The 27,369-nt window shown below is 43.1% G+C and overlaps 1 protein-coding gene across 1 annotated transcript in view; it reads right to left on the bottom strand.

The window, feature by feature from the left end:
- KIF26B (kinesin family member 26B) overlaps window positions 1-27,369 on the bottom strand; it is a 277,077-nt gene that overhangs the window by 15,903 nt on the left and 233,805 nt on the right. The window contains exons 11-12 of the mRNA XM_071429169.1: window positions 11,561-11,723; window positions 7,017-10,449 (exon numbers count right to left, since the gene is read on the bottom strand). Of these exons, the coding sequence (XP_071285270.1) occupies window positions 7,017-10,449; window positions 11,561-11,723 (3,596 nt within the window). The remainder of the gene's footprint in view (window positions 1-7,016; window positions 10,450-11,560; window positions 11,724-27,369) is intronic.

Here is a 27,369-nt window from a genome sequence, read left to right as displayed (position 1 = left end):
AGCTGCTCCAGTCACTTGGACAGCAAAGGCAGAGGCTGGAGGGGGAAGGGTTCTAAAGCCAGAACATTAGCTCCCACCAGGACAGTGGTGGAGGCATTCCAGTGAGCCAATTCTGTGGCAGTGTCAGGAGCAGGTTTTATTTACACCCAGCCTAATGGTGTGCGAGTCAGTCATGCATGTTACATGGAGCCTTCACCGTGCACAATAGCCTGCTGCCACTTCCTCTATTAAATCATTCCTATGTTCATGTGGCTGAAAGCTCAGTGCTGGCATGCAGTAGTCAAGCGTGTAAAAAATGATTACTCTGATCCCTTTCAACACAGATTTGCTGCATGAAATGGCCTGGCTTTGACCTGGGAAAATCAATGCTGTTGTTTTAATGAACAAAAAAAAAAAAATTGGAGCTGAAGTCTGCATTTCCCCTCCCTCTAGCCACCCCAGGGCTGTCCAGTCAGCAAGTCACATGCATGAAGTGGTCACCTGCATGCAAACAGCATTTACTCATATAATTCTAAACATCCTTTGTCATGGTAAAAGCACAGAACAGGATATCAATTAGCTACCATCACTTGTAAGCAAGTTAAAGTAGAAATGCTGGAGGTGCCCTACAGCTTTCTGATACAAAGGGCAATTTTCAGCTCCCCACACTGCGCCTAAGGCAGTCTAAACATGAACCAAATTCCTTTTCACTTGGATTCAACAAGAAAAGCTCAGACTTTCTTTGTTGGTGTTTTGTTTCGTCATTATCATTTTGGCCATGTTTCAAAATGTGATGCTTTGCAATATTGGTTGGAGACAGACTTTCATAATTTACAGTCCGTAGATTCAGCCTTTGGCTTTTTCTGCTGCTTTCATAGAAGGAGCTAAGTGCTTCCAGAGAGTAAATATGTTCAAATATAGAGTTTTCAGGGTTTTCCAGGAACCTCTAAATCTCCATCTTTAAAATCACCCCATCAGTGAAACCCAGAGCACACTAGCATGAGGAAAAAGGAGGCCAATTGTAGATAATTAGTCATTCCTTAACAGTCTGTCTTTTTATTAAAGTGTTTAAAATCATGTAGCAATTTGCTCTTCTTTAGTGTTGAAAGTTAGTACCAAGAAAGAGCTGCAAGGAGTCATGAAACTTTTCTGTGAATGTCATCAAATGCTGCAGCAGGAATCTTTAATTATTTGTAGTCAGATAGTTCCCCATGCAAAGAAGATGAAAGGCACATGCACAAACACACACACATACCCCCAAATCCTATCCTGGACTGACAAAAGCAGGGTTCTCCAGATTCTGAGATATGCAGCTCCAGCTCAGGGCATAGCTTTAAACATCAGGAATTCAACCTCTGGAAACCTTAATTTTCCCCCTACTCTTGTTTCTACTTGGCCTGACTTTCAATAATATCTCATAGGTTTTTGTTTTCTGATGTTCACTGATGCTTAACATTCAGGAAAACGTTAAGTACCAGTGGCCCTGACTGACTCAACTGGGAAGTGCTTTACTGAGAAGGACTTTATGCCCAAAGTCTGATGTCTTTGAGATGCCTTCTTCTGTCTCACATCTTCTCCTCATGCCCCCAGCCTGTGCACACCAGATGAGAGGCAGGGGTCCCCACCAGCACCCCATGGCTGCTGCTCACCTGCTGCTTCCCCAGCCCTGCTTGGGCCATGGATCACCGCCCTCAGTGTTTCACCCTACTGGCAGAAGCCCCAGCACCAGCAAAGCTCCAAGCTCAGACTCAGCTCCAAAAAGCCTCAAAACTAGAGGAATCAAAGGGATACACTCCTTGGCAGAAGTCTGTCCTATCTCAACAGAGGCCTGCAGAAGTGACAGACTGAAGCCTGTAGGTCTAACTCAGTGTTACATGGGATGCTGACTTTCTCAGTTATCCAATCCTGTCTCATAGGGAACAGGAAAGAAAACAGCTTCAGGAAGATCAATGTAATCTCCATGCCTTGTTTATGATGAATGATCTCAGAACCTCTCCTGTTCTGTTGCTCCCAGGGAAGGAGGTTTCCTTACAGAGACTATTGAAACACTGTAAGGGACAGGAACCTGTAAACATATGTAGGAGAGGGCAGAAAAATCTGGAAACAACACATTTATGCATGTAACTTGAAAATGCAAACAGGACTTGGCTTTACCTGATAAACCTTATTAGACCCTGGATTCTTTCTTTGCTATTACCTCACAGTGGGCAAGATCCAGAATTAACATCAAGGCTCCATCTCTGAAGTCATCCAGTCATGTTTTGCATTGAGAATTATTTTAAAGCAATGCCCACATGCATCCAAACTCAGTAAAAGATGCTAAAAATCAAACCAGAAGAGCAAAAGGCAGGTAGATAACACTTCTGATCCAAGGACCTTGCTATTACTTTTTTTTTTTTTTTTTGTACCAGCATTATCTACTTTTATGAGCTGGTAACAAGAGCACTCAGAAATTACATGAGTTGCCCAAGGTGATACAGTGAACCAGCAGCACACCAGAGAATACAGCACAGATCTTGCAAGCCCTAATTTGCTGCCTTGCCTGCCTCCCTCTCATATCTGTTGCACCCCTGGGATACAAATACAGCTTTGGTAAAACTAAAGTTCAACCAGAATGCACTTCCTGAGCACCTACAGGACTATGTACTATAAAAGCACCCTTATCACTGCCTTTCCATGGGGAGGCACTGGGCCACCACACTTGGAATTTCTGAGTAGTTAAAAATAATAAATAACTGCTGCAACTTACAACTGTACAAACTATGCCCTAACACTTCAGTATGCTCAAGACAGCACTGCCTACCCAAGAGAGAGGAAGCTGGAACCAGAGAAAGAAATCTGGCTGATATGCCCATTGTTTCTTACAGGGAAGGGCTAAGGGAGTGAACAAAAAATCAAAGCACAACATAGTTGTACAGATGATTTCAGGCAAAGAAGGAAGAAGTGCCTGCCACAAAAAGAAAATAGCAAACGGAACTCTGTTTTCCATTGCTCAGCAAGGGCAGAGGAGGATGTACAGCAAAATCAGTTGTGGTTGAGGTTAGGAGTTGAGGGTGCCTGTAATTCAACCCTGGAACTGGCTCTCAGTTGGCTGAGGGCATTAGGCAACTCAGTAACACTCTCTACCTTCATTTCTCCATCTTAAAATGGGGTCTGGAATAATACTTAGACCACAGTGTGGATTAAAGAGAAGCAATGCAAAGCTTTGAAATTTACAACCATAGATCAGGGCTAAAGCTTTGTTTCTGCCACAAACAGTCACTTTGGGCCAATATATGCTGACATGATGTTACAGAACCAATGTTAGATATTAGAAAAATGGGAATATTTATTAAATGCATAGGTTAGCAGGGGAAAGGCTCATGTGCTTCATGAAGCAAGCACATGGTTTTTCAATAGGTACCAGAATGCAAAAGGAATTATTTGTATTATTATTTTCTTCTAATTTTGTACACACACAATTTTGTACTGCACTGTCTGTGGACTGTACAGGTACCCAGGCAGAGCCCAAAAATTAACCTAAGGCTAACAGTGAAGGATATGAACTAGCTTTATCCTTCAAAAGCTGTCAGGGTAGGTCTGATGCTTCATGTATGACATTCAGGGCAGAAGCACCTACACATACAAATAATGCACTTAAGAGCACTGAAAGACAAGATCTTAATCTCAAGGAAAAATGATGTCTCTCCAATGTGTCAGAACTTCAAAAGTAATTGTGAGATCTTCTGGTGATTCTCTTAAAGACTCTTTATAGCTCCTTTTACAGGGGCCTTGGGCTGATTCATGTTGATCGTGTCTGACAGCTAGCATTTCTGTTAATAATAATCATAAATAAAGTGGACAAGGTTGCCTGACCTGAAATGAGCATATCTATAGTGCCATATCCGTTACAGCACAGTGGATCTGTGACCGCAAATCAGGAAAGGTCCAATGCTCTTGACACTTTGTATTAAAATTATATCTGTCTTTTAAGATCTCAGAACCTTTGTGTGCTAGCTTTTTCATTAAAAAGTGTTCCTTAAGAGATAACACTCACACTATAAGAAAGGAGATACTACAGAGGATGAAAGATTACAAAACTTCTCATTTTTTCATTATACAATAAAAATACATTTGCAAACAGCTCTATTCTCCCTTATACCTTAACTCCTCCTTCACGTTCTCCTGCACTGAAGTAATAATCCTGGTTTTATGCCATCATAAATCTGCTGACATGTGAAAAATTATACTATTATCAAACACATCAAAACAGAATTATGATTTCACTGCTGCCAGACCAAATGCAAACAGGAGCTGGGTAATATGAAAGTGAAGCCTGATTAATTTCTGGGCAGTGGTTTTCTGCTAGAAATCAGGATGGTGGTAAAAATTGAGTTTTTAATTTCCATAAAACCCCTGGTTGCACTTATAAACAAGTCATTCCAAACAATACAGGAATTACTTGCTGACATAGGGAATCACTTTCAAAAGTAAAGTATCAGAGATGATACACTGAGAATCTCTCCACATCAGGTGACATGCTGAATTAAGAGAGAAGCTTTGTAAATTACTTCTAAGGAAGGTCAATGTGCCAGGCTATGCTGAGTCCACTGGGGCAGGCAATTTCCAAGGACACAGGCCCTTCACTGAAAACCCTCCACCCCAGAGATTCATGTCCAGCATCAGGCAGATAATTGCAATGTTGCTGACTAAGGAGAGAGGAACCACCGCACACCAGCAATTAGAATAAAGAGATTAATTTCTTGGCCAGCCAAAAAAAGGTGTATTTGGGGAAAAAGACAGGTCAAATGTTACATAGCAGTAAAAAAGCATCAAAGCTAGGACTCCTCAGTTCCCTGCTAATGAAAGGTTCATACTTACCTCATCACTTGATAATTTTGCATACCTGCACTGTATGACAAACCAGTGTCAATGTTCTACCAGGTAGGCTCAAGGCCTCTTCTTTCCTGGTGTGTCCTCCAGACTGCTACAAGAACAATCTTAAACCTGAGTCTCAAACAGATCTCTCCTTCACAACTCCCTTTTCATGACTACTGACACAATGTTTAGTCCTGCACAGGGGTTATCAAAAGCCAAAGCTGTGAGGCAAACTGCAACCCTGGTATAAAAGACAACACGCACATGAAGCTTGTCTGTAATTAGAACACCACAAAGACAATGCTTTTGTCACTCATATTTCCAGCCTTGTCCAGCCTCCAATGTGCTATCAAAGCAGAGAGAAGTGAAATGAAACAATACCAGTTTTGTGAGCATCAGAGTAAAAAAATATTGGTCCTCTAGTGATTCAGTTTGGGGATGAACTCTGGAGTCTAAGGAATCCAGAGGCTCTGCCTGAAGTTTTCTCAGAGTTTTTTGTAAAATATGTCCCTTGGGGGAGTAAGGGGAACATTCTCTAGTATCTAATCTGTTCCCTCATCTGCACAGCTGCCTGTTTTTTTCACAGAAATTGATAAACTTTTCCATCTAAATGACCTGTGGAAAAAGTCCGTATTAGATTGGCAGCTTCTCCACAAGACACAATCAAGTTGTCAGTTTACACCCACAAATGCCATCTCTGTGGACAGCTTTGTTTTCCTTTTTCACAAGATAGAAATCATCCTTCTCTTCCTTACAAGTTGTTATTAAACAGTTCATATTTGAAAGTGGTTTTTAGAGGCAGAGCTCCTCAGAAAGAGGAAAATCAATTTATTACCATTTAAGTGAAGGGCTAGGAAAAGAGATTTTCCAAGAAGATGCAAAGTTAACTTCAGAAATAATATTCAGTCATTTGGTCTGGGCTTGCATTATGTAGAATGATCACTTTCAGATGCATCCTCTGAACAGGTACAATCGGCTCTGCATTTATGGATGCTGTTTTAATAGCAGTATCTATTGCATTCACATCTGTGTTGCACATGTTCTTTCTGCTACCACAGTCAAGAGCATAAAGAAAGGGAGAGCTATGCATTACTCTGTTCACTGGAAATGAATTCCAGAGGGGAGTATCACAGCAAGTGGAATGGCTGGTGAATTAGGAACACTATGAGAAAAACACATTTTAGAAAGACCCAGCTACTGTAGAATAAGTAGCTACTGATATTCCACATACCTGTGCCACCAGGTCCAATGTCAACCTGAATTTGTTTCAGAAGTGGATTAGTCAGGACTTGCACTACAAGTTGGGAAAACAGCACCTGGGAAAAATGTGAGCTGACCAGCTCATGAATGGTCCCCATCCCTGTTCTGCAACTTTATGAAACTTGCTCTCATGGAAAGAGGTACCTGCACAAACTCTTGATATGACCCAGGAGGCTCTTGCTATCTAATTAAAAAGTCCTGATGTAGTATGAAGCTACTGGGGATTATGTCTGAACAAAGATGAAGTCTTCCCAATCAATTCCATGATCACAAAAAAGTTCCAGATTTGAAAGTGCTTCAGTGCAGTAGTTCCCATATATTGTTCTTAATATTACCTATTATTTATTATCAATAAATTTCTGGGAAAAGGAGCCACAACTCAAAAGGCAAGAGTCTCAGGTACAGGATAACATCTTTCAAGGGGCATGGACAGATTTTTGTTCCATCTCCTATGTGGGGAGAAGGAACTCAACAATGGTTTCAGATACACCTTTGGGCACACAAGGAGCAGAAGCAGGCTCACAAGAGATACAGCCATTCAGCAAGACTCTGGTCTTGGGCTGGGGAAACATGCATATTAAGGCACCTTTCTGGAATCAAATCAGAAACATATTTGTATAAATAAATATTGAATGTGGCTGTCACTGGCAAAACTAACTAAGTTTTTGTTCATTTGAAGCAAACAAAAGTGAAAGAGGTCAGGAAGAGACTCCACAGCAAAGTCAATACAACTAGACAGGATTAGTGAATGTACCAAAAGGAAAAAAGGCAAAAGGCAGAGCCTCGGATACTTACCATGCCCTTGCTTCTCAGCTAAGAGGTGGAACTGATATTTAACTAGCTCACCCTTAGGACCAGCCTACCCCTGAGTACTACTCTGCTTTGATCTGCGTTCCTCTTTCCCACCACTACAAGCTTACCTGCATTCAGTCGTTTCTTTGGGGTTTTGAGGCTGCGGCACCTGCCGCTGGCAGAGCTGCTGTTCTCGCTCATGGAGTCCTGCGCTGAGGAGGCGCTCCCCGTCGCCTCGCTGTCCCTCATCATGCTCTCGTAGCCACTGCTGCCCCCACTGTGGTAGAAGAGGGCTGTTTTCCCCATGGCAGGGGGCAGCTCCCCGCTCAGGACGCTGCTGTTGTCGCTGCCGTGGCCGCTGCTGCAGCGGTGAGGTTTCCGAGGAGGGGTGATCTTGCTGTAGGGTGAAGGCAGCATGTGAACAGCTGGCTTCTCATCTCCAGGAAGGCCCCCACGCTCGTCTGTCTCCAGGCTTCCCGGCAGCTGAACGCCTCTGGCACTGGTGCTCCCTTGGAGCAGCTCTGAAATCCGCCCATTGACAGCTCGAAGGGGCAATTTAGAAGCAAGGCTGGAGCCCCGGCTTCTGCTGAGGGACTGCATTGACCAGGACATGTTCTTCCCACTTGGGGGCAAACTGGAGCTCTGCCCCACAGACTGAGGCAGAGACTTGGTGGAGAAGCTGAGCGTTTTGGTGGCAGAGGCAGAGAGGCTGCGGGCCTTGGGACTTGCCAGCAGGAGCTTGCTGACAGCAGAGATCTTTGACTGGCTGGCTTTTGGGGAGGCACCTGCCGACTGGGAGAGGCCCGAGTTGGTGGGTGAGGACATGGCACTGCGGCTGAGGCTCCTTCCAGCCCTAGGCATGGTGGTGTCTCTGCCAGGGCTCATTTTGGAGCTCACAGAGGACAGACTTTCTGCTCTTTCCAGCGACAAACACTCATAGTGGCTTCCTGTGGACCTCCCTAGGGAGTTGGTCCTGCTGGCAAGCTGCTCCAGTTTGGCACTGAAGAGCTTGCTGCTGCTGTTGTTGATGCTGCTGTCTATGCCAGGGCCTTTTAGTTTGGCATTCTGCTCCTCAGGGAAGCTGGCCAGGAAGGACACAGGCTGGCTGGAGGGACTGCTCGTGGTGCTGTTGGCTGCACTGTGCTGGGGGCTGGCTCTGTTCTTCTGATCCAAGCTTGACTTTCTCACAGGTGGCAGAGGAGGGGTCCCTTTGGGGCGAGTGAGTATGCAGTGTTTGGGAGAGGCCATTTTCTTGTCAAGACTAGCCTTAGAAAACTGGGGGAGGGCAGGAGAATTGACTCCACTGCTGTCAGTAAAAGTAGGATGGAGATGGCTGTCAGATTCCTCCACCTTGCTCGCCTTTGGGAGCCCTCGAGGGAGGCTACAATTCTTCAAGCCATCACTGGAATGAACAGGGCTTTGGGTTGCAGAGCTGGATGCTGCCACCTCACACCCATCCACAATCCTTTTTAGACTGTCAGATCCTGGGGAAATAGAGGTGTCCCCACTGCTGGTGCTAAACCTGTCCACAGAGGACTGTTTTGTGCTGTGCTCAGGCTTGGCTGAAACCGTGACTGTATCAGGCCTTGGCCCGTCACTGCTCCCTGAGCTGTCCTTTTTAACATCTTCTTCTCTCTTCAACCAAGGGTCTTCAAATTTGATAAGCTTCTTAGCAATGGATTCTTTCCCATCATGGGGATGAACAGCTTTTGGGTCTGCGGTTACAGCCGGTACAGCATCATCAGCATCTTGGGCTTTGAAGGAATTAACAGCAATACATGGATACACGGTAATGTTTGTCTTCATTGGGATGTAGCCCTCACAGCTGCTGAGACTTGCTGTGTTTTTGATTGTGACAGTAGTTTTGCCTAGAGCTGATATTTTACAGCCTTTGATGGGTGGCACTTTGCCAAAAGCTTCCTCCCCCATTTCCGACATTATAAGCATGTTGTCAGTCACTGACTTCTGTTTGTCACTAACACAAATCATGCTGGCACTTTGTATGGTGCTTGCAAACTCGGAGACAGGGGGTTCTGCCATAGCTTCCCCATGCCCATAGCACGCCTGGGCTATGAAGCTGTGGCACGACTGTTCACCGTCACTGCCCGTGCTCATTTCGCTCAACCACGAGCTGATGGATGAGCGTCTGCTGCCATCATCTTGGGGTTTGTCATCCAGACTCAGCTTTGGAAGAGGAAGGAACTGTGTGATGCTGACTTCAGACACAGGAGCTGCACTGGAGTAACACTCAAGATCTTCAGAGATACTACTGATAATACTGACTGGCCTAGAGCCAGAGGCCAAAGCCTGCACGGAGCAGTCACTGTTAAAACTGATGATACTGGTCGGGCGCCCATTGTCAAGGACGCCACTAATGGTCAGCTCTTCCACAAGGGTGAACACAAGCTCATCCTCTCCATTCAGCTCCAATGGCTGCTGCACAGTCACCATGGTTGTGCTCAGAATCTCTTTCTTGGATTCTGGAGAAATGCTTTGTTGCCCATCTTCATTGAGAACGGTCTCTTCAAAATCCCCATTGTTGGATGACACTGACTTTTTCATAATCTGAGGGCTCATGCCTACAGGTGGGGTCCGGATTTCTGGCTGTAATAAAGATTCAGTAGATGTCATGGCAGCATCCTTACTCAGGGGAGCTGGTGGGGGAGTGGAGCTGGGCAGGACTCCTTTCTGTGTGTAGACCTTGCACCTCTGGGAAGGAGAAGTTGGTGGCTTATACTCAGATGTCTTTGAGAGGCTTGCAATGCCAAGCCGGGGGGAACCCATTGGCCGAGGTTTGCCTTCCACAAATCCAGAGGTGTTGAGCCCTTCTCTGCTGCTCTGCAAGCTGGTGCTGTGTGCTAACTGACAAGAGTTAAGCTCTTTGCTAGAGCTGCCTGTTACACTCCTGGGAGAAGAAGGAGTTGAAAGATTGGTAAGAGCTCCAGAAGGAACAGGGGAGTGATTTCTCCTAGTTTTGCTGGGTGTTGTATTTGTATTTTCCTTGGCCTCTCTATCAGGATGCTGACATTCTGGCATCGTATCTTCCTTATCTGGCTCTGGTAAGTGGCTAAGCTCTGCCAGCTGGCTTGAGACAGCACACTTAGACATCTGGTCTGAGCTAAATTGAGCAGGCATCTCTTCAAAGGGAAATTTGTCGGTCTCTTCACTGCCATCTATGCAATCCAGTCTCTCCTGGAGCTCTGCAAAGGTGTTGCACTTCAGGCAGTCTCTTTCAGATGTGCTGGGCCCTGATTCACTAACTTCCTCCAACCTGCCCTCATTTTTGGTCTTTTGCAGAGCAGGAACAATGGGAACAAAGTCAGGGGGACCCTCGTTATCTGTCAGTTCCTTGTCAGAGAGGGCAGTGCCATTGGGGCCAACATAAATCACCGTGTCACACGACTGCTCACTGCTGGATGAATAATCAGGATCACTTGATAAATGCAAAATAGGGAAGTCTGGGTCCACAGTGTTTCTAGAATGGAAAGGCCTCAGCTGGGTTGGCCTCCGCATCCGGCCCTCCTCACAAGAGCTCTCTCCTCCAGAAGAACTTGATGTGTACTGCAACGTGAGAGAAAGAGGGAGAGGGAGACATATCTATGACATTTCAGCATTGCAAGCTGCTCCTTGCACAAATGACATACACAAAAAAATCATGGTCACATATGAACTGGGAGATCTCTAAACTAAGGCACAAAGCTCTGAAACTTCTTATCCACAGCCCTGGAGCAAACCCATAGCTATGTTCAATGGAGTACCCAAAGCCCCAGCTCTGAGTCCCTCTCAAAATCATAAGACTTCAAAAAAATGTACTAAAAATATGGATTGAGATACCTCCCTTAACTGAGCCTGGCCAAAGATATTGGGTATTTGGCAAAGGCTTTGCTGATTTTGTGTGTGCGTGTACATTTGTGTATTTGAAAGGAACAAGAAAACTGATTACATATGACCCCATTATTACCAGTGTGTGGAATTGTATAATGTGCACTCAGAGGTCTCTGGAGACACAGTGCTCTGATGGTGCGAGGATTGAACCCTTCATTTGTGTCTCTTCAATCAATTGACAAAAAAAGCTTTTGTCAGTCAGCCAATTAAAATTAAATGCATAAAATTCACTCATTCTGTCCAATTCACACCACAAGTTGCACGGAAGTAACCAGAATTCTCTAACATGAAAATGGATATAGTCCTTCTTCACTCTACATGGAAAACCTATCACCCATATTTAGAAGCAATAGGAATAAAAAGGTGGTCAGTGGCCTTGGACACAATAGTTCTGCCTTTATTTTGCTTCTACTCTCTCTGAGAATCATAGAGAATCTAATTCTTAATTAATTCCAATTTTCTTTAACTCTACAGCAGTTTCACTCCTTATTATTTCATTAGCACTAAGAGTATAAAGGAAAATAAATGCTCCCTGACAGCTATATTATTAAACAAGGTCAGCTTACAAACCTGCTACAACAGATGTGTCCGAACTTACTCCTGTGTCTCTGGAGCTGAAGCATTTACCCCTCTGATATTGCACTCTGACACTTGCGTAGGACTGGGTACATACATCCATACGCTTTGGAACTGATTACTGATTTGGTTACACCCTGCTTTACCCAGTTAAGGACCCTTCTTCCTCCTTCCTCCATCATTATAAGAAGTGAGTTCCACATTGTCTTACCTTAGTTTTCTTTTTCTTCATCCTGAGGACCCTTGAGGCGATCTGGATGGTGGAGAGCGTCTCAGCGTAGTTGCCCGCGGCGGCGGAAATGTGAGCTATCATCGTGGTGCGGCAGTTCATATTCCCCAAGGACTCTCGGAGCAACATGGTCAGCTTGCTGTCTCTGCAAAATAAAGTGAATTAAGGCTACATTAGCCAGCAAGGTTTCGCTTTGGCCATCATGATGGAACTTAGGTCTAGGCAAGATTTTGTCTCCTCTTTTTAATGGAATCCTAATTAGTTTTTTTCCTCAAGTTTGCACTATGTTGTGCAGCTGAGCATGCTAAAAGATCCTGGACTACAATTCAAACTCCTTTTCCCACTTCCCCTTTTCTGACTCCTTTTCATCTCAGTCCTTCTCCATTGTTACCATTGCCAACAGAGAGATGCAGACCAGCACTGGAGGCCGTTAAGAAGCCACAGCAGCAAACATTAAACTGCTGCTCTTCTGAAGTGCACAGTGCCCAGACAAACTCTGGCCCAGCTCTGGAGGACAAGAGGGTAGTGGATTAGATTACAGAACACAATTTTTTGTTGCCTTATAGGGCATTGGGTAACTCAGTAACAGTTAAGCCACTGAAGTCAATTTTGGATGATGCTGGTAAAATACAAACCAATCAAGCCTTCAAACTTCACACAATTGTTCTTTCATATTAGATCTTTTCTCTCACTGAGGCAGAAATCAAATTTTCTGTTCTTGCCATTTACTCTATTGTTCAGTCTCAGACAGCTTTTGAAATGCTGATGCCTTATTGTGGGGCTGTGTGTGACTGGACTGAGAATATGAATTTTAACAGAATAATGATGCATATATAATACTTTTGAGGTGGTCATCTAATCCTATAGTCAGAAATGCACAATATATAATTTTTAAAGAGACCTTTAGCACTGTGGTGTAAAGTCAGCTGGATGGTTATTTGGGAAATGGCATTGTCTTGAAGAGTGTCTCCCCTATGCTAAAGGTTGTAGATGATGATTACATTCAGCTGGAAACAAAGACAGCAACAGCCTGATATTTATCTGTCACTAAAGGAACTGCATTCGCTGTTGTAGTGATGGTGATACCGTCAGTGGCTACGGATCAGATTTTTGGGGCTCACTGTTAAATATCTGCAAATGACCTATGGTGCATGTGTGTCCTTGTTCACTCACTTGAGATTTCCAGCTCACAGGAACACTGCATAAAGCTGCAGCTGCTGGGAACTGAAGCTGTGCGTACTGAATGGAACCGATGGGCAAACACCAAAACCCTTGGACCTCTCTTTTTGATTGAATTAACAACAACATTTGGGCATTGAATTAACAACAACATATTTTGATGCAATACCTCTGGAGGGTTCTCATCTCCTGAGGCTTCTAATACTTGCAATTTCAGCTGGACTAGAAATATTGAAAATAAAACTTTTTTTTTGTTTCAGGATTTCTGCTTCCATCTGCTCCAGACACATTGAAGACACATCTAGTGTCTTTGAGAAGCAAACAAACATCCATAAAGACTATACTGAGACAGCCTCACTCATTTCACTTGTGACCTAAGGCTGCTTTGAATCCACAGATCCAGAGGTAATAGGCTGCTGTGTCTCAGGTTAGTGTCCCTCTTTTCCATCACGGAATAATTAAGATGTCAAATTTTGTACATCAGTTACTGTCACTGCAGTGCAGAGTAACACAGAAATTATTAACATCTCCACAGAAATCAATAACAAGCCTTTCATTTGCCAGTGCTTCTATCATAGCAAAACATGAGACAACCGGGGAAAGTGCAAAAGAATACATTCTAGACATGTTGGTCTCCTGAGAATGCATAATCCATGCAGCCAGCATCAGCACTGAGGTGTGGCTCTCCTAGAGATTCATGCCTTAGGAATATAAAATAATCTGTGCCATTTGCCTTGTACTGAAATACCCATTTGCAAGAAGAATAACAATACTGAAGAAATATCTATTTATAATTCATCCTCTGACAGGGATGGGAAGTAAAAGGCAGATTTGTTAAGGATTAAAGCATGAATCTAGCAGTAAAAAGCCCAGCTAGCACTGATTTCTAATTTCAGAGTTTGTTCATTCAGCACAGGCTACATCTTGACTCTCAACTTCACCTTGTACCCAGAAAAAATCACTGGCCTCACATCACTACTGTGCTGTACTGAAAGATAACATAAAGAGGGAGAAAGCTACTAAACAAAGATTTTTGTCAAATCTGTATATTGTCATAAGACAAGTTCAGCTGTTCAGGGTTCACTGACCTTTCACAATAACTCTCACCTAGTAACTTCTGAAGGAAAGAAAGAAAGAAAATAGAAGAGAATGTAAGATACAAAAATGTGTGGCCTAATTTTTAACTCACTCTATCCTCTTCAATTAAAATATTGGTAAAACATTCTGGATTTCTTACTGAAATCTGCTTGGCAGTCAGTGTGAGACACAAAGTAGATGCTTTGTTCTTATGAGTGCTGGCATGGTACTTCTGCCTGAAAAAAATGAAAGGCTATGAATTATTTCATTAGGCCATTTGTGATCTGTTATCTGAAAATGCAAAATTTCCTGTGAAAGCAGAAGTTTTACAAAGAGGTCTGCACTTCTGCATTGGAAAGGCTTTGATAAGCAAGACCTCTGTGGAACCTTTGGCTCTGCAATCTAAACAAGACACAGGAAATTTTGAAGAAAGTTACAGAGTCTGCTGCTCCCAGGTGTATGTTGCTCACTGTGTTAAGCAGAGGCTGGCTAGCAGATTTCTTATGGCAGCAGAGTGAAATGCATCAATGTCTTCATGGAAAATAAGAGAACTTCAGGAATGCTAATGGTCTATTTGTATTCTGCTCCAAAAGTAATAAAAATTATAGGTCAGAGCAGCACAATGACTCCATTTTATATACCTGTCTTAATTTTAAATGTATTTCTATCCCATCCACTAATGTTTTTATAGTTTAGGAAATTTATCCTAAACCATCATGATTATGGGGATACCAAATACATATGAAATTGAAGGTGGGGTGAGGATACCACATTTCAGACTCCAAAGCCTGTATATCAGTAAGTCAATTCTACAGTCTTTTCAGCACTTCAAAGTCACCTCATTTTTTTCTAACTACATCACTTGTTCTAATAAAATACATTACCTTTATTTGTAAACTTTTTCTTGCCTAGCTTCTAGACAATCATGGCTACAGAAGAAAAGCTACTAAATATTATTCATATATATCCCACACAGGTAAAAAACAAAAATAAAGTATGCAAATCTGTACCCCTGGAAAAGTCCAGAGGCAAGAGCCCTGTGTGCAGGAGACTAAACTTAGGTGTCTCTGCAATGTTTGTCAGCAGGTACGGTACAGAGGTGCAGACTGCCAGGCAGAAAGCCTCAGTTCATTCAGATGTACATCTTCCTTCCAGTAAGAAAGAAAGGTGCACATCTTCATGCTCCTCTTATACATCTGTATTTCCCTTCCACATGAATGATTAATTATACTCAACTTCAAACAACACAGAATCGTGCATTGAAGAATGAAGCATGTAATATCATGATACGTGTCCTTAGACACTGCATAAATCCCAGCTGCCCATGTACATTTAGTCAGTCTTTATTTTTGTGACTGGATGCTATTTTTCCACTAGAGCCCTAACTCAAACCCTGCACAGAATAAACAGTGCTCACTGAACCATAAGTTATATAATCTTTCTTTAAATGCTTGCCTTGCAATGCATGGATTTATGCCTTATTTACTGTTAGAAAAAACTCTGCTCTGAATACTGAATGACCGATTCCTTCAAAGGCTCTTTATAATTTTTTCTTTTCCCTGTGGAGCTCATCAATGCAGTATCTGATGAATGCCCCTGAGGTGAGGGGTATTCCTCTGATAATACCTGAAACATTGAAGACTTCATTAAGTATAGGTGTTTGGTGTGAAGCACAGATCTTTCAGAGTATTGATCATTACACAGTCTTCATATTCAAAGTACAGCTAACTTTGACTTATCTTCAGCAGCAAATGGGGCAGCTGGTTCTCAAATCAGGATACCCCAAAAAGAAGGAAAATAAAATTAGTAGCCCATCTAAAAATTTTAGGAACACATTGTCAGAACTAATCTGAAGGTGGTATCGGTCCTTGCATAATATCTCCCTTCTCTTCCACACTCCTCCATCCCATCCTCCATATTTAGTGGCAATGACCACATCACCATACAGTCCTGATTCATGTCTAAAGCAGGTCCTTTATCTGCCTTGAAAAAAGATGATATTTTGGGATGGAGGGAGAGCCCTGAAAGTACAACACAATATACATAGCCCATTAATTTTGACATTTCCTGACCCTATAGCAATTGATTTTAGAATATAAATGCACTTATTATATGTGTTTTGTGTAATTTCATGTAGATTTGTGGTTACACTTCAAGAGACATCAGCAGGCTTGGAACATTCCTGTGTATAAAATAGCCTCAGTTTCCAAACTAGCTGGCAGCAGCAGCTGGCTGACACCTTTTGTTTGGACAAGCAGTAGAGAAGGAGAACATGACTTACAATTCACCAGGGCGTTTTCTAACATTTGCTACCTGTAGAAAAACACGAAGATTTGGGAGTAACACACTCCTTTCGTGCACTGCAGAAAAGCTGTGCTCTCGTGTGTTCATATCGTTTTTGACATGCTCTTCTCTGATCAGACCTACAATCCTACAATCTTCTATCAGAGTCTATCCTGGGCTTTCCTCATTTAACCTTTTTGCTTGTTCTTGTTCCCATACCCCAGTTCCTCCCCAAAACAGCCTGGCAGAGCTCAGTTTCATCCTGCAGTAGTCTAAGCAGCTACAGCAGACTTTGCCATTCTCCAGCATCACTGCTAGACACTCTTCCAATATTAAATTCCTCTTTTCTCCTTCTCTTCCTCCCATTAACATCTTCCACTCTCTCTGCCTGACCTCCAAAGCCTCTCTCCCCCCTCAAGTTCCCCCCACAGGTGTTCACTGACACCCAGCAGAGAAATCCCAAAACATGGCCATAATGTGGCATGGCTGCAGTATCATGCTGCCAAGTGAAGGGCAGAGAATGGTCAGTGCCTTCCTGGATCTTCCTCTGCCAGGTCCTCCAGCTTTAAGAAAATCTGTGTGTTCAAAGTGAGCTACATAGAAAAGAGGCAAACGGTAATTGCTTTTGTGTAGGGCTGCAAAATAGAATTCATGAATAGAAAATGAAGCAATAAGAATAAATATTGTGCTCAGGAAATTCATAGGAATTTTTCTTGCCCAGCATTTTATTCTGTGTATGGGAGACACAAACACAGAATTGTTTCACAAAAAGGAGGCAATACTGGAGAGGAAGATCCAGCTGAAGTGTTGGAATAATGATTTTTCTGTGGAATTATTTACCCAATTGTATTATATACTTTGTTTTCTTTCCTGCATCTGCCCCCCCCCCCCCCCCCCCCCTTAATAACAAACGTTTTCTTTGTTTTCCCCTTCCTGTCACCCCACTACTATGTAGATTTTGGCTATTCAATGACAACAGCAGCACCATCAGAAATAGGAATAATAACATTCCACAAGGGAGTCTAGACAATAGTACAGCTAAGCTTTAGGAAGTGTAAGACAGTGTGTTTGTGCTCTCTATTAATCATATACCTTAGTGTCTTCCTAGGCACTTGGCCAAAAGGAGAAAGTTGTCAACTGCCTCCAGGTGTTATGGTTACAGCATCAGATGATGTATGCCCTCAGGTGTCTTGTAATCTAATTATTTATAGAGGTATGTCAAAGGAAAAAAATCTCAGTAACTATGACAGTCATTTTTGATCATAATGTCTTAACTCTGCTCCTTTGAGCTGATGCACTGCTTTATTCACAGCAATAAATGTTTACATTACAAAGGAGCCACATAAAGACTATATTGGGTTTTGGCTCCTACTACATGGGAATAATCTCTACAAAGGACAGTTTATAGCTCAAAAAGCACAAGCCCAACAGCGGATGTTACAGGTGTGTAACAGCTGAGTTCACTATGAACCAGTGTAGTTTCTTTAGCTATGTCTTTCCTTTCTGTTAATAATTTTGAGAGAGAGAGAGAGGAAATGGGAGCAATGTGTGTAGGCACAGGCAAAATGAGTCCAGGTGGGGAGATAAAGCCCTCGGAGGTTCAGCCATGTAAGCCTGGCTTTGTTTGCAGAACAAAACGAGGCAGTTGAAGAAAGATGGGTAACGTGTTGGACCTTTAACCTGGGGAATTCTTCACCTGGTGAAATGAGGCATTGGGGAGACAATGAACTTGCTCCAGGTGGAAACTGACTAGCCTTAAAGGGGAAATGAAGCACAGTGGAAATTTCCACTGCCACTGCAGTTAGTTGTCTTGTATGAGGTGCACTAGCACAACCCAGAACCCTGTGCTCATGGCAGAGGGGAAGGGAGAGCTGAAAGGACTATGCTGAGGGGACACTGTGCTCAGGTTCAGTACCAGGAAACTGCCACACCTGGAGGGGATGTGACACTACAGCAGCTGAGAAGTCAAGAGCAGGAGAAAAGTGTTGGTGTAGCCAAGTATGGGACTCAAATTGTACAAAATTTATATAAAATGTAGGGGGATTCCCTCAGCAATTGTTGTCTTTTAAGAGAAAATTTCATAATTCCTGTGCCTGTGACAACACATGAGGATGTGGCAGATGCACAAAAGAGCATCTTTTGTTTCTTTTTTATCAAAGGCAGAAAAGCACATCAATGACAGAAGAACAGAAACCCATCAGTGAGGCTGCACCTCAAATGAGTTCAGTTTTGAGCCCCTCACTGCAAGAAAGACATTGAGGTGCTTCAGCATGTCCAGAGAAGGGCAATGAGGCTGGGGAAGGGTCTGGAGCACAAATGAGGAGTGGCTGTGGCAGCTGGAGTTGTTCGGTGTGAGGAAAAGGAGGCTGAGGGAAGATCTCACTGTTCTCTACAACCACCTGAAAGGAGATTGTAGCAAGATGGGAGTTGGCTTCTTCTCCCAGGAGTCGGGGAACTACCCTTCTCACCATAAAAGGGGCTCATTCAAGAGCTGTAACTTTTGTATAAAAGTTGCTCCAAAGCTGATGAAGCTTTAACAGTCTGCAAAACTGACAAGTTATTGTATGTTATTCATGAATGACAAAAAAGTTCCTAACTTTTTTAAGGTCTTGCTGACTGATCTCACAATAGAACTGTCTCCCAGTAAAGCTGTTACTGTCACACAACTCCACTTTTACCTTTATGCATTAAAGAGTGCATGGTTTCTGACAGTGCCAGCCCAGCTCTAAGCTGGGCACCACCATGCTAGCTCTGAAGACACACAAAGACATTTTCTCCATCTTCTTATTTCTGCCTTGTGCCAGCAGTGAAGCAGAAGTCACACAAGATTCATTCAAATAATTCAACCAATAAGAGAAAGAAGTTCCTCTCAGTCTTTTCCCCGGCCCTGTGAATGTTATGTAGTTTGATTCAGGTGTACTTTGCACTTTGGCAATACCAAACAGAACACATATATGCTTACTCAGAGCTCATTATGTTACTCTAATGAGAGCTGAGAGATCCAGATGTAGCTTAAAGTCACAGTAAGTGCAAGTTATGGGGTGGGAGAAAGGAGGTGGTTAGGAACACAGCTCTGCTGAGGGCCAGTTATTATTTCAGAGAGAAGACTACACTAAAAATGGAAAAAATGATCCCTCTCCCCTTTGTACTTCGAATTTCAGCACAGAAACAAACACCGTTCACAAGTAGCCATTAAAAACATCCAAACAAAGCTCAGAGATGAGCAAAAGGAAAAGGATCCTAGTGGTCTGTTTCATTACAATGCCAACTCCTCATAAATTCTAGCTGAAAAACACAAACTCAATTAATCCAGGGAGCTAATTAGGCTCAACAACTCTTATGTTAGATCTAAAGCCAGATTCCCCAAAATCAGCAGCACCACTTGTTAAGGAAACATGCTCAATAAGTAGACTGTGATTTACAGGAGAAAAAAAAATCCTGCAGTTAAAACCAATAATGATCCAGATTTTAAAGAATTTAGGGACTCGGCACTTGGCTAGGCTAACTTCTACCAAGCTACGCTAATAAAGTGAAGGGAAATGTCCTTTCTCTCCCCATGTCCCTCCTTCCTTGGCTCCCTTACTTGGAAGTGTTATGGCAACCACAAGTTTGGCTCAGCTTATCTGTATGTTTTAGTTGCTTTATATGAGAAGACAACATAGCTGCTATGGAATAGCAACTGGAGCAGCTTAGGAGCCTGCCTGCCTCTGCTCCGGGCTGCCTGTGCCCTGACAGTGCAGCAGGAGTGCTGGGAAGGGAAGGGAAGGGCTGGAATGCAGCTGAACAGTGTCTGTGCCTCTAGGGCAGTCATAGGGGGAAACACACAGCAAGAAAAAACGTGCAGAAACATTCCCTGACGGTCTGCTGAGGGCACATTCTGGAAAGCACCTTCACACCAGCCCCTCTGGGTGGCTAATTTGAGCAGGAGCAGAGCAGACACCCAGTGAGGGCATTTCCACCAGCCCTGCATCAGCATGAAGAGAGAGCACGCTCCTTTGTTCAACATCTTTCCTTCCAGCGCTGCTGCCCCAGCTCCCGCCGCCTCCCGAGGGCCAAGGCAGAGGGCAGAGTAAAGCAAGGCTCTCCACGCTGCACCCAAGGGGCCAAGCAAAGCGCTGGTCTGTCAGGAGGCCGAGCTGCTGCCAGTCCCACGGCCGGGGTCACACACGCTGAGGAGCCGCTCCCGGGGGCAGCCGCGGCAGGGAGGGCAGGGCCGGGCAGCGGCCCCTCAGCTCCCTCTCGGTGCCAACAAGCACCTGCCTGCCAGAGCGGCCTGACTCCTCCTCACCCTCACGCCAGGCGCCTCAGAACCATTTCGGCCCTACCCCGTGGCAACTGGGAGCGGGGACAGCGAGGGGACAGCGAGGGGACAGCTGGCTGCCGCTCGGAGCGCTCCGCGCCCTGCGAGGCTCGGCCGGAGAAACAGCGCCCTGCCCCTCGCTGCAAGGGGTGCCCGCGTTCAGACGGACCCAGGGGGAGAATACCAGGGTTATTTCCTCAAACGAAAATTAACTTCAAATGTTTGTAATTGATACATGAATATTCATGATCTTTTGGGAGGATTCATAATTACTTCATTCTGCTTAGGCTCATTTGATCTGCAGTAGCGACAGCAGTAGTTTATGCTCCTTCATCAAGATGCCAACAATTTGGCAGCATGACCTTCCCAGTTTCCTGTGCTGGAGAGCAGCTCTAGTTATTTTAATTGCAATCCCAAATGGAGTGGTACCTGAAAATAAATTGACTGCTGTTCAGTTTTAGAAACCACTCCACTTGGCACTGCTCCTTGTGTAAATAGATAACATCTCCAGGAAACTGGGAAGGTCACTCCACAAAACACTTCACATTCTGATAGGTAACATTTTATGTCAACCTCCTAGAGCCTTCAGGCCACAGCATTATAGCAGAGGGCAGTGAAAGTGCACATACTCCCATGTGGAAAGGGGAAAAAAAAGAAAAAAAAGGCAGACTTTGGTTGTCCTTAATGATATGGAAATGAAACCATTCATCTATACCACTCATTAGACGTATTCCTGTGTTTGGGCCAAAGAAAGTTAGGCTCAAGAGTTCATACTGCCTCTGCACCTGCACACAAGGTTGCCTTATCACCTTCAGGAATAAACTTCTAGGCTTTTGGCAAATCCAAAGAAGGTTTGAGAAAATAATATGCAAAGTTTGGAGACAGTAAGTCTCTGTAAATGCTGGAAGGATTAACAGCTGGGTGGATGGAGAGAAATCTTATTTGTACTCCCACAGAATGAGACAAATGCTTTCAATTCCATTCTTGAGCACACCAGAGAAAGCACATAGATGAGAGAAATTCCCAAACACAGGAATATTTTTGGCCAGTATTTACACCTTTTTGGATGCCAGACTGAGAGACAAGTTGTTAGAAACATTATGTTCTTGATGCTGGTGCTCACAAAACTGTTCATTTAGAGAACAGGAAAAAAAAAAAAAAAAGCACTTACATGATACTGGGTCCTGATTAAAAACTGCCAAAACCCAAAGTAAAGCAGTGAAGTGAAAATATGAAACCATCAGCATTAAAGCAAAATATACAGTCAGAAGCCCCCAGTCATGCTTCCTTTTCTGGTAATCAGTGTAATACCTTTTAAATTTCCTTTTCACATAAAGCTCTAAATTGCTTCACAGAGATGCATGAAACTGCTAAAACCTGCTAAAAGAAGCAATCCCTGCCCATTGTCAAGGAAGATGAACTTTACAGCAGCCAAGCAATCTGCTAATTAGGAGGGGAATTAAGCAGGTGAAGCAAGTTCTGAAAAGGAGGATTTTTTTGTGTCATCTCCCATTTCCAGCAGACACACACTGGCCTCAGCTCCAAACTACAAATTAAAAACTCACGGCTTCCATTTAAGAATAATGTATTGGCATGTACAGGGACTATGTAAAGATCCTAGACAACATGCATAACTCTCTTTCTAAAAATCAGGATAAGTAAGAGGGGTAAGTATGGACTTAGCTATCTAACTTTACACATCCATTTGCTTTAGAGAAGAGTAAGAAAGGTGACTTTGTCCATTACACCTATTTCTTTAAAAACCTAGGACTGAAAGCCAATTGCACTTCAAGGTCTCAATTTACTTTACTACTCAAGGGTCAAAATAAGTTTCTCAGACACGTGCAATGATGCTTGCAGAATCTAATGAACAGAGCATTCTCTGGCCTGCAAATCCTTGGCCTCTATATTTGTACTGCCATCAGTCAATACTGGTGGGGTGACCTTGTGAGGAAGTGGAGAGACACCAAGAACTCCTTTCACATAAACATGAATGGCTATCAGACAGCCAAAACTTTCTTCCACAGATGGGCTGAGCTCCTCACACAATTGGCTGATTGAGAGATGTGATGAGACAGGCTGAGCAATAGCAGTGATGATGGTGACTTGCATGGCAAATAAAGGCCATAGATGAAAATTTCCTGCCCGTGCCTGTGTTTTGGTTAAGTCCACATCCAGCCCCAGAAATTAGGATTTTATTAACTGAAATCCACTGGCACTGTGGTCCAAACCCAGCTGTCACTGAAATCTCCAGAAAAGTTCCCATAAGCTTCATCAGCATCTGAACTGGGTTTTTATAGATTTAGTGACAGGATACATGAGACAAAGACAAAACCAGTCCCTTCTGACGTCAAATACATGGCATTGAAATTAAACTGTGGAACCACAGGCAGGTTTATGATGACAGTTTTGGCAGCACGGGACCAAATCTAGCAGCTGGTGCAAGGCAGTGGGAATTCTGTCATCTATAAACATAGGCATAAGGAAACTAAATGTTTGATTCTTTTATATCTCTCACACTCCATCATACTTCATTCACTGAGGAACCTAAATAAAACCTGAGGGACTCCAGGCTATGCAAGTTCTATGTACTGTAAGTAAAAGTAGCAAAATTGGTATATAAATATTTTTAATGTATATATTTGCTATTTAACCCAACTGGAGATAGGCTGCTTCAATACATTTATCTTCATCCATGCAGCAATTTAAAATTTCAAATGACGCACATGCATTTTTCACGTTAACTGAATTTTCACTCCCCCTTTAAATGGATTCTTCTATTTATTTTGCCCACGATAGTAACATTGATTAGACAAGATTCTCAATAGGCTCTTGTATATCTGACACTTTGAGATCTTCTCATAGCCTGCAACACTAATGGAAAGGAACTCTTTTAAACTTGCTGGTTAGCAATTGTCACATTTGTAGTAACAAATGTCATTACAATTGCTTGCAGTTTTACCTGAGGTAACCAGGACATGCTTTAGAGCCCATTATATCTATTCTGCTCAGAAAAACAACTATAAATTTGAATATTTCCATGTTAACAGCTGCCTCTCCACAAGCCTGATAGTGAGAACAGAGTTGTGAGTGGCAGAAAGCAATATACGATACTGAAGTTTGTATGCATTTAGTTTTAAATCACAGAAAAGACCTCTCCTAAAGTTCACTGTTCAAAATCCAAGAAGCACTAAAACAAAATTTCAGAGGTAAGCTGAACCAGCTTTTCATAAAAAGATCCTTTCAAACTTTAACTGTCTTTAAAAAGCCTCAGACTGGAATCATTTACAATGTGCCTGGAAGGTCCTACTTCTGTTTACAAAGCCGCTGCTGATACTGAGGAATTCCCACAGCTGAAAATAGTTGAGGCTTGAGTACTTTTTGGCAAAGTACTTATTTTAGCCTTACACTCCATCCTTGGCATCTGCTGTTGAATTTAGCCAGACAGGATGCTATAAGGACATGTGGCCTGAATCAGTACAGCCATTCTTACGTTCTTAGAATTGGCTTCTAAAGGTTCACGGCCCAACTCTGCAGCCTCCTTCCTGCATCCCCTCTGCATGCCTGCTGTGACCTCCCAAGGACCAGCAAAGAGTTCCTCAGCATTCAATCAACCCAACCCTGGCCAATACATCTGGAGACACAGAGAGGCCAAGAGGAAAGACAGTCATTCTGGTAAAGACAGCACATGGACAACTGCCACAGAGGGAGAAGGAGGAAAGAAATGCATTGCTTGGTCCTGTGAGCCTAAGCCCCATGGGACAGCATCAAAGCACAGGTGATGCATGGGGTGACAAGAGACTGAATTATTAGCTCCTGCCTCTACCCAGTACAGAGAACAATATAATCCTCCTTAAGCACTAAGAAAACCCATCCTTAAAAACATTATGGCCTTCTAACACTGCCCCCACACATTTCCATTCAGTAGTGGCATGCCAACTTCTTTTCTATTTGCTCATGCTCTTTGGTTTCCATTGCTCTCCCTCTCCAGGGATGGGAATGCTCCTGGCCACATGTACATACACATGCTCTCTATCCCTTTACTCTATTTGGGAATGCAAGACAAATTTATTTCATTTTCTCTCATGTGAAAAACTCCCCTTGCCAGACTTTATTGTACTTGCTTCAGTCTCAATTCATCCTTCATCTATATGGGAGACCAGCACTGCACCCAGGAGAGGAACTGCTAGCCCCTTGCATAACTATTACTATTTTTCTGCTGTCATTCCTAATATCTCCTCAGGTTTCATTACCTTGTCACTGTCAATTTAGCTGTGGACACCTGTGACCATCAGCCAACATGCCTAAATCAGCACACAGCCCATCCCCTTTCTAGCTGATGAGCCCCCAGATTGCATCAGAAATTATCAGCAGTCCATCAGGGCAATCCCTGGCATCTGTGCCATTTGTATTACTGCAGCCCCTGAGGTCCCACAGCTGCTCAGTCTGAGGTTCTGATCTGCCTCTGTACAGATGATGGCTCTCAGCTTTGTGTAAGCAGTCACTATGATTAGCTCCTGCTCTGCTGTGCCAAGGCTGCTGATGATAACACCAAATAAAACCTCTCCTAAAACTGGTCCTTGAAGAACTTTCCTAGTAGCTTTCCCTCCAGTTTGATAGCTCCCACTTCCATGCTGGCTACTGTTGTCTCTGCAGTCTTCACTACTTGATACATCTTACTGTTCCTTGTCTTCTTCAGCTTAACTAGTAAATTCTCAGGGGACACCAATCCAGGCATTTACTCATCTCTAGACAGATTAAATTTCTTTCACCCAGACATGAGGTACCATATCTGCATAGAACAGAGGGTGAGGGCTGTATCCAGAAGATTGTATCCAATGTATCCCCATCTTGAAAGGGAAGTTGGATTTAAATGCACGGACATCTGTTCCAGATTTCCTGCTCTTAGGAACAGTCAAGATATTTCAAGGTTCACCATCTGAGAAGGCAGTGTTTGTTGTATGCATTTACTTTAAAGTGAGTTTCAACTCAGGGTTTCCTCTTTTGTTCCTGTCACATCTGAGTGATAATACCAAATTATTGTTGCAGCAAGACTTTCTTAGCATCTCAGTGTTAACTTTTGCAGCTCTTACACTAACAAAAATTGATCACTTAATTCAGATGATTTAGCAGGGAATTCATTTGAAATCCTCTCTTTGCTCTACTTTTCCCCCTCCTCCTCCATACACTGAGGAGCAAATCATTTACAGAGAAGTTTGTCTGCTGACTATATGAATTTTACCCAGTAGGAAAATACATTCATGTAATTGCATTTCAAATATTGAGGATCTGGATAAATGAAGAAGTTATTCTATGAACGGAGTAAGAAATGAAGGCTGGTTTCCAGAGTTTGTGTCCTGTGTTACTCCATTTTCTGTACTTTAGCTGTCCCTTCAATCCCACCTTGCCACATCCCACCTAACTCACCTTCAGTTGCAGCTCTGTCCTCTCTCCTCGCTGGATGCTGGCATTTGGCTCAGCTGGCTGGCAAACCAGCACGCAACAGAGCAGTGTCATCACAGCTTCATGGGCCAGCCTGCTTCTGCCCCACCCCTCTCTCAGTCTCAAGAGTCTTGTTCAGACCTCACATCTGAAGGCCTGTGCCTGCATTAAATCTGATTGGAAATGGTCAATTTAACAGCCAATTAAAGAATGTATTTGGATGACTAGCAATGACATTGTCTGACCATGTATGCTTTAGCCTCTCAAGAGATAGCTAAAATTCTCTCACAGCACCCATGTCAGAGAAAGTTCTGCTCGCAGAGTTTGTCTGGGTTCACAGTTTGGAAGTACAGCATTGTGCATAGCAGTCATTCCCAGCACCAGCTCCTGAGGACAGACAGGACATTTCCCGTATTAGCACTATGAGAGTGATTAGAGCCACCTATTTATAGCTATGCAAGGAAAAAAAATCTCAGCTCACACATGTCAAGTTAGCCAGGCTTTTAAGTCTTGCCTATCAAGTGGCTTAGATTATTCCTGCCTTATAATTTTTCAGATCCATGTTATGACTTTATATCCAATTAATTCTGTGGGAGGACAGCAGTTCTAAAATGAACACAGAGTAAACAAAATCATTAAGAAAAGGACTGCTACGAGAGTTCAAGTTGTCACTGTATTGTTAATATTCTTCAGTAGTTCAGGTTTAAGGGTTTTTTTGTGTGTTGTATGACATATTAAATATGTAGCAAAGGGCTTAAATGGCTTTTTCTGTTTTCAAAGCCACTACTGTACCAATTTTAAAAAAATAATAATTACCCAAAAGGGACCAGAGAAGTTTTGACAGCCCATGAACCTTCCTTCAGTGCAACTGATTTGCATATACTGTAGCTAAGAGGTATATTTGACCCAAACATTTATAATTAACCCTTAACTTGTCATAGCTAAAGAAAAGCTTTATTTTAATTTCAGTGATTTTGTTGCACTGTAATTCCAAGAAACACCAATTAGCTATCAAATGCTGACAACTCGCACTTAGCACTGATTAGGGCTAGATATGAACTATAAACCTATCAAATTACTATAGTGCAACAGCTCATTACCAGTCTAGCTTTCCTAGCTAATCTTTCCTACTAATTTACTAATTTTTATTTAGGGACCTACTGGCCAGCTCATCTGCAAATTATATGCTAATGATCCGTGAAGAATTGAGAGCTCTAAATGGTAACACGGGGGAAAAAATGATTGTTTGATCTCTTTATGTTATGATAGATGCCATTTAATCAATTAGGACAGCAGAAGATATCATTCCATTCCAGACCTAGCAAATACAAAGGAGACCAGGAAAGGGTGAAAGCTTCACACATCTTGATCTCCCCCACAATATCATATATAGTATGAGAGAAGGTTTAGGAGCACAGTCACTGAGACTGCAGTCAGGACACCATTTCCTGTGGCTCTCCTGCAACAGGGGCTTGCCAAGGATGTGACTGCTGCGAGGAGAAGGGACCTG

The sequence above is a fragment of the Agelaius tricolor genome, unplaced genomic scaffold (assembly GCF_023055355.1).
Source record: "Agelaius tricolor isolate 1412-34295 unplaced genomic scaffold, bAgeTri1.0.p SCAF_1, whole genome shotgun sequence".
In the NCBI taxonomy this organism is placed as follows: Eukaryota; Metazoa; Chordata; class Aves; order Passeriformes; family Icteridae; genus Agelaius; species Agelaius tricolor.
The sequence above is the reverse complement of the archived record's forward strand: the minus strand, read 5'-3'. Positions and strand labels throughout refer to the sequence as shown.